Source organism: Thunnus albacares, chromosome 8, assembly GCF_914725855.1.
Source record: "Thunnus albacares chromosome 8, fThuAlb1.1, whole genome shotgun sequence".
NCBI classification, from domain to species: domain Eukaryota; kingdom Metazoa; phylum Chordata; class Actinopteri; order Scombriformes; family Scombridae; genus Thunnus; species Thunnus albacares.
Genome location: NC_058113.1, coordinates 33,234,930 through 33,251,522, shown reverse-complemented (window position 1 = coordinate 33,251,522; position 16,593 = coordinate 33,234,930). Strand labels below are relative to the sequence as shown.

The window sequence follows — 16,593 nt, the reverse complement described above, 5'->3', positions numbered from 1 at the left end:
AAATCTAACACATACTGTATTTCATACATTCAACACAATGATTCAAATAGTCATGACTGTGGTGTTATAATTACAAAAATACATTTCCAAGTGCCATTGTCTAAAACATCACTGTCATCACATCAACAGCTCATTTTCTTCAGCTCATAAAATCCAGTTAAATAAGGTGAATGAAAGTCAAAAATAAACCAGATCTGCTCTTCTTCCCGCCAGCACTGACATTTCAGTGTTGAGTCCTGTAGTAAATTCTCTCTGACTGAACTTTGTTAACAACAAGCAGCCTATTGTGTTTGTTCAGCACAGCGTTTCTCTGCAGAGCCTTCGCTAAATAAAATACTTCTTTTCAACAACAGTAAAAGGAGGAAAGTGTTTTCTGTTTCGGCCTGTTCATCTGAAGAAAAAAGCGAATCATATATTCCTCACATCTGTTTTCATGGCTGCAAACTGTAATTTTTGGTTTGAGTAGCAGATTCTTTGCTGTTTTTGGAATGATTAGCTGGAGATGATTAAAAATATGTCACATCACATGACATCAGGTGTTGTGGATAGATTTGTTAATATTCAGTTTGACTGTGATCATGTGAGATGATTGTTGACACACAGAAAGTCATCAAATGTCATACTGAAGCTGTCAGTTTTGCAAGTGGTTATCTCGGAAAAAAAACCCTCATATTCTACAAATCTACTGTACATTGGATGCTTAACAATAATCAGTCAGAGGTTTGACATGTTTGGGGGGCGACCAATAGTGACAAATAGGTCCAGTCATGTTCCATGTGACAGTGAAAGCGCCAGAATACAGGAAAGAAAACAAAATTAAGGCTTTAGGCAGTAAAAGCAAAAGTTAAGCAGGATTACTGTAGTTATAATCACTGAAATCGAAGCACAAAATGAAATATTTGCTGCTTCTCTCTGTTTTGGGTTTTGTACACCTTGCAACCCTGGCTCCTGGAAATTACACTAATATATTACAAAAGTTTTCTCCCAAATACGTTGCATTGGCAAATGGTAAAAAGTGCCTGGATTATGTTCAAAACATATGTACAAAGAACTTAAACTTAAAGCGTAAGGCTGGCAATGTTCACTATTTTTCTTCTGGTCAACAAATCTCATGTTTGGATCCAAACCAACAATGAACTGATCCACTAACAGAGTATTGTGTGTGTATCCAAAGCCTGATATATCTTATTCCTCCATTGTTGTCCAGAAACTATTAAAAACCCATAATTGAGCCACACCGCTGCACTGGGTGACATGTTCCTTCATAATGAAGAGTTTGGTCACTTTAGTCTATTTAGAAATGGCTCCAAAGACTAATAACAGTGATCATGTTTTCAGTCTCTGGAGAGTAGTTCAGTGTAAGGAAAATGCCACTGAGCATGTGCAGGAATACTGGCTTGTTGTGCTACATATCACAACCTCTTGACTTTGTACTACATTATAAATTTCTCAAATTACTTTACCCTCAAACAGGGGCTGAGACATTGATACTCAAAAGAAAGGTGGTCACACCACGAAGTGACATTTGCTTGTCCCTGTGAAACAGGTGGAGCCAGAAGCTTCGTGATGTAGTGACTACATCACCTAAGGCAAGTTTGGGCTAGCTGGTCAACTGCTGTACCTTGTGAGCTAACTGCTAACAAGCTAACAGTCAGTTAAGAAACTTGTTAACTTAGCTCTGTTGCTAAAGGGAAAATAATTTCTAGCAATTAACTTCACAACTTTACCAATAACACAATATCTTTATGCAAAAGACGAATATGTACCATCGACTCCTGTTCTCATAACTGTCTGCAAACCTTTAGTGGAGCAGTTTAACTCTGACAGAGGGGGTTATATAAAAGTGAGTTGTGCAACACAGCCAATAAGCTACGATAGCTTCCTCCATTTTGGACTCTCTGTATCCTCGAAGGACAGCACTGTCAAGATGGCTTGCTATTGGTCAACGGCGCAAATTAATGGGTCAAAGTTTTACCAAAATTTAACTCAATGCCAAAAATCTACATTGATTTACATCATGCCACAAGCAAATCTACTCATCACTGTGATTCCATTGGACTGAATGGAAAATCTGTTTTAAAACCTGGTATTTTGCGCCCTTAAAACAAACAAAACTTGCATGATGATAGTTTAAAAAGAAATAAAGTTTGCATTTTTAGATCTACAAAGGGCTTCTTTCACACATATTCCGAATGTAGTTTGTAACCAGACACACTGAGGTGTAGCATCTGATGGCTGTTGCAGATACTGAACATGTGAACTCTTGTCAAGAAGTCTCTCTTGCCAAGGGTCCATGTTGCCATGGTTACAGTTTAATGAAGAGCACAGCGGTGACCACAGCGAAGCCCACCAGTAGCATGGCCACCTTGGGGATGCGGTTCCTGCCGTGGCTGAGCTCGTGTGGCAGGATCTCCATGAAGGTAATGTAGATGAAGGTTCCTGCCGCCAGCCCCTCCAGCGTGGAGCAAGCCAGCTGGTGCTGCGAGGATGCCTTGGTCTCAGTGAGGCCGACGCCCAGGCCGATACCCAATGGGGACATGACGGCAAACAGCAGCAGGCAGCCGGCTACCACCGACCGCCGCAGCCGGCCCTGGCATAGCTTGAAGGCCAGGCTGAAGGAGATGATGCTTTTGTGGATCATCAATGCCAGGCAGATCTCCAGCACCTCCTTCCCCTCCTCCAGCAGCCCCACCGCCAAACCCTCGAACACTGAGTGCAGAGACAGCGAGAAGACCAGGATGAATGCACGCAGGGCGGATTGGGAGCCAAAGTCCACATGGAAGTGGCCACCGTCCGACTCCTCCGACCCATGGCGGCGATGATGGGAGTGATGCTGGACACTGGAGTCCACCAGCAGAGCCCGGTGCTCCTCCAGGTGCAAAGACGATTGGTCCTTGAAGGCCAGGACGATCTGCTCAAGGACGAGGACCAGGAAGAAGCCCATCGCCATGATGAACTCAGGCAGAGGGAACTGCAGCTGCAAGGAGAGAAGAACACAGTTTAGTCCAGGTAAATTAAACAGCTGCCTGGAGAGTCTGTGTTTCTAGTTTCTACAGAAACTTCTTTAAGTTTGGGGGACAGCTTTTACTGGTTTTCTGTTACTTATATCCTGCTCTGCTATAGGATGTTAAACATGATCAAAGTTTCAAAACTTGAAGTGAATGTATGTAGAAATGCAAGGTTTTTTCTACCTTGCCAACGAGCTGACATCAGTTTGTCACACATGCTCATAAACATCCGTCTGTTATGTTGCATTTGTTGCTAAGGTTGTTGCTAAGGTTTCCATGTGTTGTTCACATGGGATTTGATACAGAAGCACTGAAAGAAAATTAATTGACTGTTAAATGGAAGTGCTCAAAAGCAGCTCATGTATCAGTTCTTAAAGTGAATGTGCTGAAAGGAGCTGAAAGATTAATATTTGTATGAAATATTGGAATTAAAATATTGATATTGAAATACAGGGACTGATAGAGGCAAGTGTCACTAAAATTATAAACTGCGAAAGGGGTTGAAGTGTCAGTCAGCTATTCTGATGCAGAAACTAAAGTCAGATGGAAATTTTGAAATTTTAAGAAATATTATACATTTCACATCAAAGACTTTTTAAATAAATTGGCTTTTAGTTAATCTTTTTTATTCTTGTTTTTATGCAATTTTTAATATTTATATTGTATTTCTGGATTTCACTGTGTTTATTCTATTCTGTAATAGCATTTTGTATTTTCTGATTTTGTCTGTGAAGCACTTTGCAACCTTGGTTTTGAAAAGTTCTACATACATATCAATTTATATTATTATAATATACAAATGTTTTTTTTATTATATTTGTTTAACTTAAATTATAAGTATGTAATGAAAAATACAACTTAAGTTATGATTCAACATAAGCTGTAAAACATTATTCAGTGTCACTTTCTGAAATATGGAAAAATATAAAATAGTAAATTGTGGTTTTATGAATTTACAACTCAAATGTCTGTAAATTTGCAGAGACTGATCTGCTGTCACCATCTCTGTCAACACAGGATGACAAAACTGCTGAAGAGTTAAACCAGCGGATGTGGAGAAGATTCAGATCACAGATAAGAATGAAGAAAACACCCTGACAAAAAGAAACAGTCTATTTTTACTCATGTGTTGTCTTATTGCCCAACAATATGAACACACATCACAAGTACAGGATATAAGGAGGTTTGTAGCTCTGGGAATAGTAAAAGAACAGTTTCTTGCAGGGCGAATATGTCAGCAAACTATCGTCACTTGGCTTTTTATTATCATTTTTCCAATTAATATGCATTCCTTTTTCCATCATATGTTTTTGAAGAGCATATAACAATCAGACTTTGTCAAAAAGCAAAACTACAGCAGCACAGAAAAGCCTCCTTTAGTGAAAAATGTGACTTTACATTTCTCATTAGAACCTGAAACATCTTCGTTTTAATGAGAAAAAAAGCTCAGCCGAGTTGGTGAGAATTCTCTGAGTGACACCTTTCATTTCCAATTTAGTGCCAATACCACAAGTATTGATTAGTGGAGATTTAAGACCTGAACTGCTCCTTGAGCCATAAAAAAGAAATAAAAAAACAACATAAATTCAGTTGGAAAAATGAGTGCTGAGTGCTGGAAGAGAGAATAAAAACACATCAAACACACAGTCTAACTTTTTGGTTGTTGTAGCAGCTGGACGTTAATTCAATAGTACTTGTGAGGGAGGAGAGTGATTCCCGTTAAACTGCCCCCCCCCCACCTCCCCCCCCCCACACACACACACACACAGACCCACACACACTTCCCAGCAGAGTCTTTTTTAGCACTGACCTTCAGTTGCCCTCCTCCCAAAAAATCTGACAGTCTCAAGCCGTTTAAACACAGTTTCACTCCACATAAGAAATCACATTTATTCACATTTGGATGAAAAATATAAACAAAGACTAAATTATTTCTCTGTATCATCTTTATAATCACATTGACAGGGTAGTTTCACAGTTTGAAAATACACAGTGAAAGAGGTTTTCCTCGCTGTAATCATTCCTCCTGTTCATACTGGATATTAAAAGATCCTTCAAATGTGCTTTCAAAGGAAGTGATGGAGGCCAAAATCCACAGTGTGTCCACACAGTCATTTAAAAGTCTGTGTGAAGCTTCTATTCAGCTTCATCAGTCTGAGTTAGTCATATCAAGTGGATATCTGACACATTTACAGTCTTTTTAGCATCAAATTCCCTCTTTGTGTTTCCTCGGACAGTGTTTCCCTGTTGAGCTGCAGGTGGAAGTATAGTAACAAAAAGAGGAACTTTGGCACTAAAAAGACTGTAACGTTGAAAGATATCTACTTGATTTGACTCATTTGGACACTGAAGCTTCATATTAGCTTCAGATAAACTTTTAAATACATTTCTGCACAGAAGGAGGACTGTGGATTTTGTCCTCCATCACTTCCATTGTAAGGTCATTGTGAAGGGATCTTCTAATGGTCAGTATGAACAGGAGGAATGATTACAGCAAGAAAAACAGGTTTCACTGTTCATTTGGGCTCCTGACTGTTTTAAAACAGACTTGAAAATTGTGAACCCATCCTTTAAGTTTCTGAGCACATGATAAAAACATATAACTTTGTGGTGAAACTTAACAATTGGACTAAGGAGCAAATTAAATGGCTCGAAATGCAACTTATGATCATGAACATGATCACAGATTAAAGTGTTCACTATGACTTTATCACATTTGAGAAACAAGCGATCTGATACCTAAAATACTATGAACGACAAGTTGTTTCGATTGTGCAACCTTGTATATACACACCCACACCGAACTGCATATCATCAACACTAGAGCTGAAATGATTCGTTGACACTGCATATTCGATATTCAATCGTTTCAGTCATTTTTCATGCAAAAATATCAAAAATTTGCTGGCTCAAGCTTCTAAAATGTGAAGATTTGCTGCTTTTCTCAGTTTTGTGTCATATGAATTGAATTGAATTTGTTTGGATTGTTGGTAGGACAAGACATTTTAAGATGTCACACTGGACTCTGGGAGATAATAATGAAGGACCTATCTCAGCTGATATTGTACATTAGTCTTGCAAATTCCCAAACAAATCTGCAGTTAATCATATTTCCACAAACCGACTGACATAAGGTGAATCTGAGGCTGCTGGGGCACCTGGTTGGTAATCCATTGTCAGTGACGTCTGACTCTCAGCTTCATATACTGGATGAAGGAAGTCTCTCTGAGAGTCAGCTGAAAAATGCTGAGTGTTCAAACTGAAAATACATTGCAGTAATGTCTAGAAACATTTGACTCTGTGGTGACAGATGGTTTAGGATTTTTATATCCAGAATAAAATAATATGCATTTGTGAGATCTTACTGTGATTCCTGCGTTGCTGAAGGCCTCGTTGATGCCCTTCAGGTAATCTGGCAGCAGGTCCAGCAGGCAGGTGGCCAAGAAAACTCCTCCAGCAAAACAGCTGATCAAACTCAGCAGCCTGCGCCGCAACTCTGCAACACCAAGAACCAGAGGTAGAAGAAGTATTCAGATCCTTTACTTAAGTAAAAAGTACCAAAACGGCAATGTCAATATACTCCATTACAAGTAAAGGTCCTGAAAAAAAAAATCCTACTTCAGTAAAAGTACATAAGTATTATGAGCTTGATGTAGTTAAAGTATTGCAGTAAAAGTACATAAGTATTATGAGCTTGATGTAGTTAAAGTATTGCAGTAAAAGTACATAAGTATTATGAGCTTGATGTAGTTAAAGTATTGCAGTAAAAGTAGTGGTTTGGTCCCTCTGACTGATATATTATTATATATGACATTAGATTATTAATAGTGAAGCATCAGTGTTAGAGCAGCATGTCACTGTTGTAGCTGCTGGAGGTGGAGCTAGTTTACACTACTTTATATACAGTTAGCTAGTTTAGTCCAGTGGTTCCCAACCTAGGGGTCGGTGCCCTCCAAAGGGTCAGTAGATAAATCTGAGGGGTGGTGAGATGATTAATGGGAGAGGAAAGAAGAAAAAACAAAGTTCTGATACACAAATCTGTTTTCAGTTTTTGGACTTTTTCTGTAATCTTTGATTTTTGCTGAAATATTGGATCATTTGAACAGTTATTGAAATGAAAGCATGTGAGAAGTTTAGAGGGAAAAATCACTATTTGGTGGAGCTGTTAACAACTCATAGACATGTGAAATGTGACCCCGACTACACACTGCTTTTTGTAAGACGTCAAAAGACAAAAAGGTTGGAAACCACTGGTTTCATCTTTAACAATGTGTTGTATTTTAAAAGCTTGTTATATTATCCATTGTGTCAAATCTTCATCTGAAAAGTAACTAAAGCTGTCAAATAAATGTAGAAATGTAGAAAGTAGCATCACATGGAAATACTCAAGTAAAGTACAAGTACTTCAACAATGTACTTAAGTGCAGTACTTGGGTAAATCGATTGAACTGACACCTGTTTTGTGCAGACTGCAGCATCAGAGCTACAATACAGATCAGAGGGACATATCCAGACTCCTTACCTGGGTCGACGCTGCAGCGACCCGCCCCCCGGACAATGCAGAGAGGAGCGAAGCCGAACAGCAGTGTGACGGACAGCAGGACCACCAGCGCTCCCAGTTTGATCTCCATTGCTGGGATGTCGGCCGGGTTGGTCTGCAGCCCCACCGTTTCCCTCCTGGGAGACAGGAGGACGGAGGAGGAAACTCTTCCCACGACAGACATGTTAAATCTGGTTTATCTGCACTTCTTCTGTCTCCTGTGAGTCAGGCGGCGGAGGACGAGCTCTCAAACACCCGCCATGGATTCACATGGAGACCAGAGTCTGTCAGACAGAAAGAAAATACAACACAGTCAAAAATGCACTGTCCCATAGATAAAGAAAAAGCAGCAAATCCTCACGTTTGAGGGGGTGGAACTAGAGAATATCTGACATTTTTCACACTATCTTTGCTTTAAAAATGATTGAAATGATAAACTACCAAAATAAACCTGATTATTTTTCTTTCCATCAAATAACAACTTAATGGACTGATCATCTCAACCCTACAGTCAGCCATAGTGCTTATAGAGTGCATGACATGCAGTTATCACTGTTTTGTCCGGTAAATATCACAAATGTTTATGTTTATTTCGAACATGTAACAAATAAGTAAAAAATAAAACAAGGATAAAAAAAAGAACAGTTAACTGCAAATTCTCATAAACAAAATAAATAAATATTACATGTCTGATAAGGAGTAGCACTTACATGGTCAAACTCAAACAAACGACATCAAACATATCGACGACATCAGATATCAGCTTCATAAATCCTCCATGACCCTATATGCTGCACGGTCTGGTTCCATGAACATGTGAATTGTAACACAGTAAATTCATGTGCTATTTGATCGATTTTGGGAGTTCATAAACCCTCATCAGTTTGGGCCATTAGTGGTGTTATGGGATGGAAATGTCAGATGTAACTGTGAGATGATTAAACTTTGCAACAGACTTGTGAACATGCCTGAACAGAAGCTCACTAGAACAATTTTATAATTGGGACATTTTGCACGAACACCCCGTCCTGATTAATGAGTTGAATTCCTCATTTTATATGATTGATTCTCTTTTTACTTGGTTTTATTTAATTACAGTGTAATATTCATGATGCCGAGCTCAAAATTGCTCCTGATGTGCAAACTTAACCTGAAATTACAAACCTAAATTAAGAACATATTGTCTGATGAAAAACAGTGTGAAGCCTCATGTGAAGCAGAATTTACCATCAGTTACATAAAGAGGCAGATTTAATGACTCCCTGGACAGAAAAGACTCTGTTTGCGGTGTGATTTAGATCAGACTGAAGTCCATTTTATGTGTTATTGTGTAATGGTTTAAGAGCTACACTGATTAGTAAAATTATCTTAATTTCTGTTAAAGTATTCTGGATGAAAATTGCACTTGAGTACAGTACTTAGTTACTTTCCACCAACACAATGTACATGTTTTTATTTATATCAGTAAAAATTACTCCTGTTTTGATAAGTGTGAAAGTATTTCTGCCTTATTTTTACCTTCTGACTGAACCAAACTGGATTTTCTAACAGAACTGTGTGAATTAACAGTCTGCTCGCTTTTTCTTTCACAGCCAATCAACAAATTCATCATCACTGATCCAAACAACAGAACAGGAAAGAAGTGAAGGAAATCTTAAGGCAGTGGGAAGAAACGCCGCATGTGATTCCCGTAAAAGGTGGAAACTTTGATGAAACTTCTGGCATTTCAGTGTTTTTATTTCCTACCTGAACCAGCGGAGCAGCTCTGAGGATCTTCCTCAGTAGAATCAGATTCTATTAAAGTGAATAAAGTAAAAATCCAGTTCAGTGTTTTTCTTCTTCTTTTTCTTCTTCTTCTTCACTGGACGCAGCTCGAGGAGGCTACATGCTGTCCGGGAAGTGGTGAGTCAGTTCCCATCAGCTGATCCCGCTTTATGATAGTGCTGCTGTCAAGCACAACACAATAAAACACAGCTTTTCCTGTTTTCAAAATAAAATCTGCCTTGGTTTGACGTTTGGGGGAATTGTGTGCTTTTATTTTGTGCAATGAAAAGTGTCTGTTGTTTCATCAGTGGTGGAAGAAGTATTCAGATCATTTACTTAAGTAAAAGTACCAATACTACAGTGTAAAAATACTCCATTACAAGTAAAAGTCCTGCATGAAAAATCCTACTACAGTAAAAGTACATAAGTATTATGAGCTTGATGTAGTTAAAGTATTGCAGTAAAAGTAGTGGTTTGGTCCCTCTGACTGATATATTATTATATATGACATCATTAGATTATTAATAGTGAAGCATCAGTGTTAGAGCAGCATGTTACTGTTGTAGCTGCTGGAGGTGGAGCTAGTTTACACTACTTTATATACAGTCAGCTAGTTTAGTCCACTGGTTCCCAACCTAGGGGTCGGGGCCCTCCAAATAGTCAGCAGATAAATCTGAGGGGTGGTGAGATGATTAATGGGAGAGGAAAGAAGAAAAAACAAAGTTCTGATACACAAATCTGTTTTCAGTTTTTGGACTTTTTCTCTAATCTTTGATTTTTGCTGAAATATTGGATCATTTGAACATTTATTGAAATGAAAGCATGTGAGAAGTTTAGAGGGAAAAATCACTATTTGGTGGAGCTGTTAACAACTCATAGACATGTGAAATGTGACCCCGACTACACACTGCTTTTTGTAAGACGTCAAAAGACAAAAAGGTTGGAAACCACTGGTTTCATCTTTAACAATGTGTTGTATTTTAAAAGCTTGTTATATTATCCATTGTGTCAAATCTTCATCTGAAAAGTAACTAAAGCTGTCAAATAAATGTAGTGGAGTAGAAAGTACAATATTTCCCTCTGAAATGTAGAAAGTAGCATCACATGGAAATACTGAAGTAAAGTGCAAGTACTTCAAAATTATACTTAAGTACAGCACTTGAGTAAATGTACTTAGTTAGTGTCCGCCGATGTGTTTTATTAATGATAATTAGTATTTGTTCTGATTGTTAGATTACACTAGATTTGTGCTTTATTGTGATAGCATCTTCTTTCATTTAGTTTCACTGTTTGTTTAGTTTACTTGTATTTTTTTAATTTTTATTCTGTTTTGTTAGAATTTGGTAACACTGCAGGCACCTCAGGTTGCAGCTACAGGTAGGGAGGCAGGTGTAGGACCAGCATGCACCTGGGCAGGTCTGTTGTTCTTTACCAGAGCAGAGAGACTCTTAGTTTTTTTGTTTGCTTGCATTTGATAAATAAACCTCAAGAAAACACAAAGATTTTCTTTAGACAGTTGGTTTCTTTGGCCTGCGTACATCACATCCTCACGGTGCATCAATGACCCTTTGATTCTAAGTTTGATTTTGATTTTTGATAAATAGGCACTACATGTAGTTTTATCAAGTGCTGCAACTATCGAAACATCCAACGATTATTTTCTCAACTAAGCTGGTCTATGAACAGAAAACAGTAAAATTCATAATTTCTTGGAGCACAAGTTGACGTCTTCAAATTTCTTTCTGTCTGACCAAAAGTTTTAAACCTAAAGACATTAAAGTTTACAATAACGCAAGACAAAGAAAAGTATCAAATCCTTGTATTTGCGAAGCTGGAATCATCAAATGTTGCTTGAAAAAATTAATTAATTATTAATCAACTATCAAGATGTATCTACCAATCGATTTATCAACTAATCTTTTCAGCTCTAGTTTGATTGACATCTTTCATCTTTCAAACTGAAGCCGTAACAAACTTTTAGTTTGATGTCTAAATCTCTTGTTTTCCAGTCGTGTTGTTTCTAACCTGACGAGTCTGCAGCCGAGAGGAGGGTCCACCCAGCTGCTGATCCTGCAGCTGAGCACAGATCCTGGAACAGTCAGGCCACAAACCAACATGAGGTCAGAGGTCAAGTCCAGTGGAAGACTGAGGGCTGAGTATCTTTAGATGTTTTGACCACGGCCGGATTAACCTCCTGTGGGGCAAAAGTTTGTTGCCCCCCCCCCCCACACTACACTAATTGAAGTTTGATAACTGTCATTTTGTAGGCAGAAATGCCAAAAATCCTCTGTTAGTTGCTTCTCACATGTGAATACTTGCTAGTTTTCCAAGTTTTCCATGATAGTAAACAGGATGCAGGACTCTGACAGACCCGGGTTCACATCCTGAGTCCTGTGTATGTTCAAGTTTTGACAACAAAAGCACTGTGGTTTGGTTTCTGCCTGTAACTCTCCACTTGATGTATTGTTATTATCCAGTTTTCATAAACATCCTTCTTGGTTGTTTTTTTTAGGTGTCTGTAGGTTTGAGTGTGTTTGTGTTCTGCGGATTAACGTTATTTGGAAAATAACCTTCGCAAAGTCTGTATTTGTTTTGTAACTCCTTGTTTGTCAGAGGCTGTGATAAGGCAGTTGAGCAGAAAAATAACACTCACATCAGACTGGAATGACTGCTTTTGAATATATATTGTATGAAAACATATACAAGTACATAACAGGCTTTCAGTGGCATATCTTGAAGTGAAGTTGCAGAAATCATTCTGATGATGTAGGTGATCTTTATCTTTTTTATGTATCTTTATCTTTTATGGGTAACTGTGAAAATATACTCAAGTTTCAGGGCCTGAAGGTAAAAGTCAACACAAACATAAAACATGAAGTGTGTGCGGTTGTATTGTCATCCATGTGCTTTAACTCTTGTATGTTTTCACTCCTGAAACTCGACAGTACATCTCTTGACTTTGAACTAAAGTACAATGTATATATATATATACATATTCAAGAGGTTGTGTTATGTAGCACTCAAGACTGAAAATATGATCGCTGTTATTAGCTCATTGATGTGTTTTTAACAGTTTTTGTACAACAACAGAGGTCTACGGCACAGAGGAGTAAGATATATCATATTTGGATACACACAATACTTGTTAGTAGATCAATTCATTGTTGGTTTGGATCCAAACATGAGATTTGTTAACAAGAAGAAAAATATAGAAAATCACCAGACATAGAATGAAATAAATCTAATTTAATCTACCTAACTAATCATTTAAAGAGCCCGGGTAGCCCCTCAAACACTGTGGGAAACCCTATGAACACCCTCTGATGGCCATTAAAAGAGGAGGAACCCTCTATAGTACTTTGAGAACCCTAAGAATCCCTGACACCCGTTAAAAACCTCCTCAAAACCCATGAAGACCACCTGAAGGTCTATAAGGAACCTTGAAAAAGTCATCAACGATGTGACTATTCCTTCAAAGAAATCCTGTTAATATACCTGCTAGAATACACTGGAACCCTCGTGAACACTTCAGGATTCACCCAAGAACCCCTGATGGACCTTTAAGAACCCCTATAACTCCCTTGAAAAACCACAGAAGTCTCCAGTGACTCCCCAAAGCCATTAAAACACAATGGAAATGTCTCAAGAGCCCCCCAGAGAGCAAATAAATAAAACTAGTAAACCACAAACACTCAACAGATGCCATGAGCGTCGGCAGCTTTGTTGTGACCTCCTGGAAACTTGTTGATAGCAAAACATTTGAAGAAAATGAACGTCATGTGAGATCATATACTTTACAGTGAAGCTTATCCTCCAGACAGTCAATAAAAACTTTATTAAAACAGGAGAAACACCACACTGGCAGATCAGTCATATGAAGACGATAAAACACAGTTCATGTGTCCATGTGTTGAAAAAATCTGCCTGATGTTTATCATTTATGTTTGTTATTGAACATCTTTAAAATCTGAAAAATCTACTGTGTCTGTCATTTGTTTGATTCATTTAGGGGTAAAATCCTTCATATATTTATGTTAATATAAACAAAGTTGTTTTCAGAAAGATTAACACAGACATACAACATGGACAAAAGCATCTAATGGTCTATTCAAGAACATCTAAACCATGGAAACCCCCCAGAAACAGTGGGGCCTTCCAATAATCTGGTGAAACCCCCACAAACTCCTAAAAGTCCCATTAACTTTTTGGTTAAAAATTACAGACAGAAAACAACAACAACATTCTCAAGACAGTGCAGGAACCACGCAGAGCAACAGGAAACAAAGCTGTTGAAATCATGTATGTTAATGAGGTGGACAAAATATTAGGAACACTTTTCAGTATAACGCACTTCAGTACACCATCACCTCCCACTACGACCTCAATAACAAACATAAAGAAGAATCATCACCTTTCTGACAATGTCAACAAAAACTAAATCTATAAGCTTTGTAAAAGTAGAATTTATGTTAGAGTTGTTGAGTTGGATTGAATTAGATTGCTCAGGTGTTCCTAATAAAGTGCTTGGTGAGTATAGAAATCGTCTTCTTTTATCCTAGTCCTAGTCTTATTCCATGAATTGTTTTAATCTTTTTTTTTTTTTTTATTAATGTTTAGTGTTTTATGCTTGCCAGAGGCTGTTTTTAAACTATTGTATGTAAATAAATTGTTTTAATTTTGAACATGAACATGACCTTTCAGCCTGTGACACATGGACGCTCTGGTTGCTGGTAAACAAGCCAAACATGCCATTACGCAATGGACTGGCACCGTTTACGCACACAGCTGCAGATCCTTATTAGCTTGAATTGTTGAATAAGGTATAGGTCTTACTCCATACAACAGATATGACCAAAATAACAAAAGTGCACAATACCGGAGAAAGTTATCAGCTTTTATAAGCTTTCTAAAAATGTACTGATGTTTGAAAAGACAAATCCTGTCAGCCGTAAAGATCGCAGTACCTCTGAACAAGAATCCTGCCTGTCAGAGTGACCGATGAGCGGCCAGACAGAGTCCAAAAACTGGACCAGGACCAACACTTGGGACCGCAGTCATGACACAACACCGGGCTGCAGCTTGTAGGGGCGTTAATCCGCACCAACCAATCACTGATCCATATAATTACCCTCATTTTACTCAAACACAGCTGAGAGTTTGTTTTAATTTCTTTTATTTCAATGTGTTTCTACTTTTTGTGCACTATATTCCTTCACATTATGCATATTTTCGCGTTATCATGACTGTACTTCCCCTGTAAATTCAGTTGCCAATAATATAGCCTACAGTATAATGTCAAACATTTCATTTTTTAATCAAATTACATCATTCTATTTCTATTCAGTTTTCTTATTTTATTTTATTCTATTTTATTACATGGACGCCAACACCAGTTCAACTGATTCTGATTGAAAGAGTCTTTAGACTTTTTTCAGGTTCACAATTTTTCAAATGTGTCTTAAAACAACAGTCTGGAGCCCCACTGAAGATTGAAACTTGTTTTTCTTGCTGTAATCATTCCTCTTGTTCATACTGACCATTAGAAGATCACTTCATAATGCACTTACAATGGAAGTGATGGGGGACAAAATCCACAGTCCTCCCTGTGTAAAAAAATGTATTTAAAAGTTTATCTGAAGCTGATATGAAGCTTCAGCGTCCAAATGAGTCAAATCAAGTAGATACAGAACAGAGGATCTAACAGGACTGAACTGAAACGCAGCACAGAAATAAACTACGGAAAGTACAGAAAACTTTCTGTAAGTCTGCATCTCTGTAGACTTTGTCTGAGGGAAATACCCACAGTTCATAGCGTTGTGACATTAAATCAGTGTTAAATAGTGTAGTGTTAAATACAGGGTTAGCAGGGAAAGCCCGGAAGCATTAACAAAAACCCCCCAAACAAACGGTTAACAAACTGGTGTTCTGTAGTGGGTGAACTGGTCTGCCTAAATGTACAAAGACACACTATATTAACAAGGATTTAAGATACATAAAAACACATGAAATCTGAGGAGCATCGGTTATATTAGACACCTAGTTTATTCATCAACCATTTTAATTTTTGCTTACTGATGCTGTTTTGACAAAAACAAGTAAATTGATTATTTGACAGTTACCTCTCATCCACTGGAAGACGTTCAGATCAGACAGTCTGTCCCTTACTTGACTGCCATGCACATGATTATTTTATGGGTTGGATATTACTGTTTTAATATCATCTCTTTTTTTAATGTATTATGTGCTTTATGAGTGAGTGGTTTTACTATTTTTGTCTTTTTCTATTTTTGTTTAGAGAAATTCCAATCAATCATGTTGATATGGCAACCGACAATCATACATAACATGTTTTGGTGTCATCAAGGTAACGTGATATGTTGCAAAGTGATGTCCCATTACTTGTTAAACCAATTCAAGTCCTTGCAGCTTCTCACACGCAAGCACTCACCAGGTGACGTCAATTAAGTCCTTGAGGATTCAGGACTTAGGGGGGACATTGGGATTAGGCCCATGACTGGATCCTGACAAAGGGTTAAGTAGGATTTTAAAAGCAGGACTTTTACTTGTAATGGAGTATTTTTACATTGTGGTATTGATTACTATTAATTACTTTTACTTAAGTAAAGGATCTCGCAGTCTTTCCTCCACCACTGAAAACAAACATCATTCTGCAAAGAGAAGAGAAGAACATCCAGCTGAAGGAACAAGAAGAAACACATGATTTTGACTGAACGGGGACTTTTAATATATCAATACTTTATTTATCATCAAAGGGAAATTTCAGTGAAACAGCAACTATTACATGAATGACAAAAAACACATGTAGCTTACAAAAAAAAACACACAATGAAGTGTGTGTGTGAATCACCAAAAATATATATTTATACAGAAAGTACTATACTAAAAAAAAAGTAGAATAAAAATGGAATAAAAATAGAATTTTAAACTTTAAGGCAAGATATTGCTATTAATGTGCAGTTTAAATGTAAAATGTGCAAATTACAATTGCAAAATGTAGAATTTTACGAGAATAAAGTTGTGATTTCTAGATTAAACTCATAATATTAAAATAAAGTCGGAATACTTCTACAATTAGTCGTATTTGTTCAGCCTCCAGACAACAGGTGGTGCCATTTACACCTGTAACGTCCAACAAATGACCCCGAACACGAAGAAGAAGGAGATGAAGACGCTGCAGAAGATAAAGGCAGAAGAAGAGTTGGAGGAGGAAGCGGACTGCCGCTGGCTGCCAGCTGGAAGTTGAATTTCAGTGTGAAGCAG

At 37.8% G+C, this 16,593-nt stretch overlaps 1 protein-coding gene across 1 annotated transcript; it reads right to left on the bottom strand.

The window, feature by feature from the left end:
• Positions 1-1,379: 1,379 nt before the first annotated feature.
• LOC122987227 (zinc transporter ZIP1-like) lies at positions 1,380-9,449 on the bottom strand. Its single transcript, XM_044359002.1, has 4 exons — positions 9,295-9,449; positions 7,531-7,832; positions 6,374-6,504; positions 1,380-2,977 (listed from the first exon to the last, which is right to left on the bottom strand). Exons 2-4 carry the CDS (start codon positions 7,730-7,732, stop codon positions 2,306-2,308), a joined length of 1,005 nt encoding a protein of 334 aa, XP_044214937.1. The 5' UTR covers positions 7,733-7,832; positions 9,295-9,449; the 3' UTR covers positions 1,380-2,305.
• Between the last annotated feature and the right edge of the window lie 7,144 nt (positions 9,450-16,593).

Bases quoted from the DNA above. Each gene is read 5' to 3' on its own strand.
- LOC122987227 (XM_044359002.1), bottom strand. From the start codon at position 7,732: ATGTCTGTCGTGGGAAGAGTTTCCTCCTCCGTCCTCCTGTCTCCCAGG. The intron at 6,505-7,530 runs GTAAGGAGTCTG...TTGGTGTTGCAG, and splicing joins TCGCTGCAGCGTCGACCCAG to AGTTGCGGCGCAGGCTGCTG. The intron at 2,978-6,373 runs GTAAGATCTCAC...CTCTCCTTGCAG, and splicing joins TCAGCAACGCAGGAATCACA to CTGCAGTTCCCTCTGCCTGA.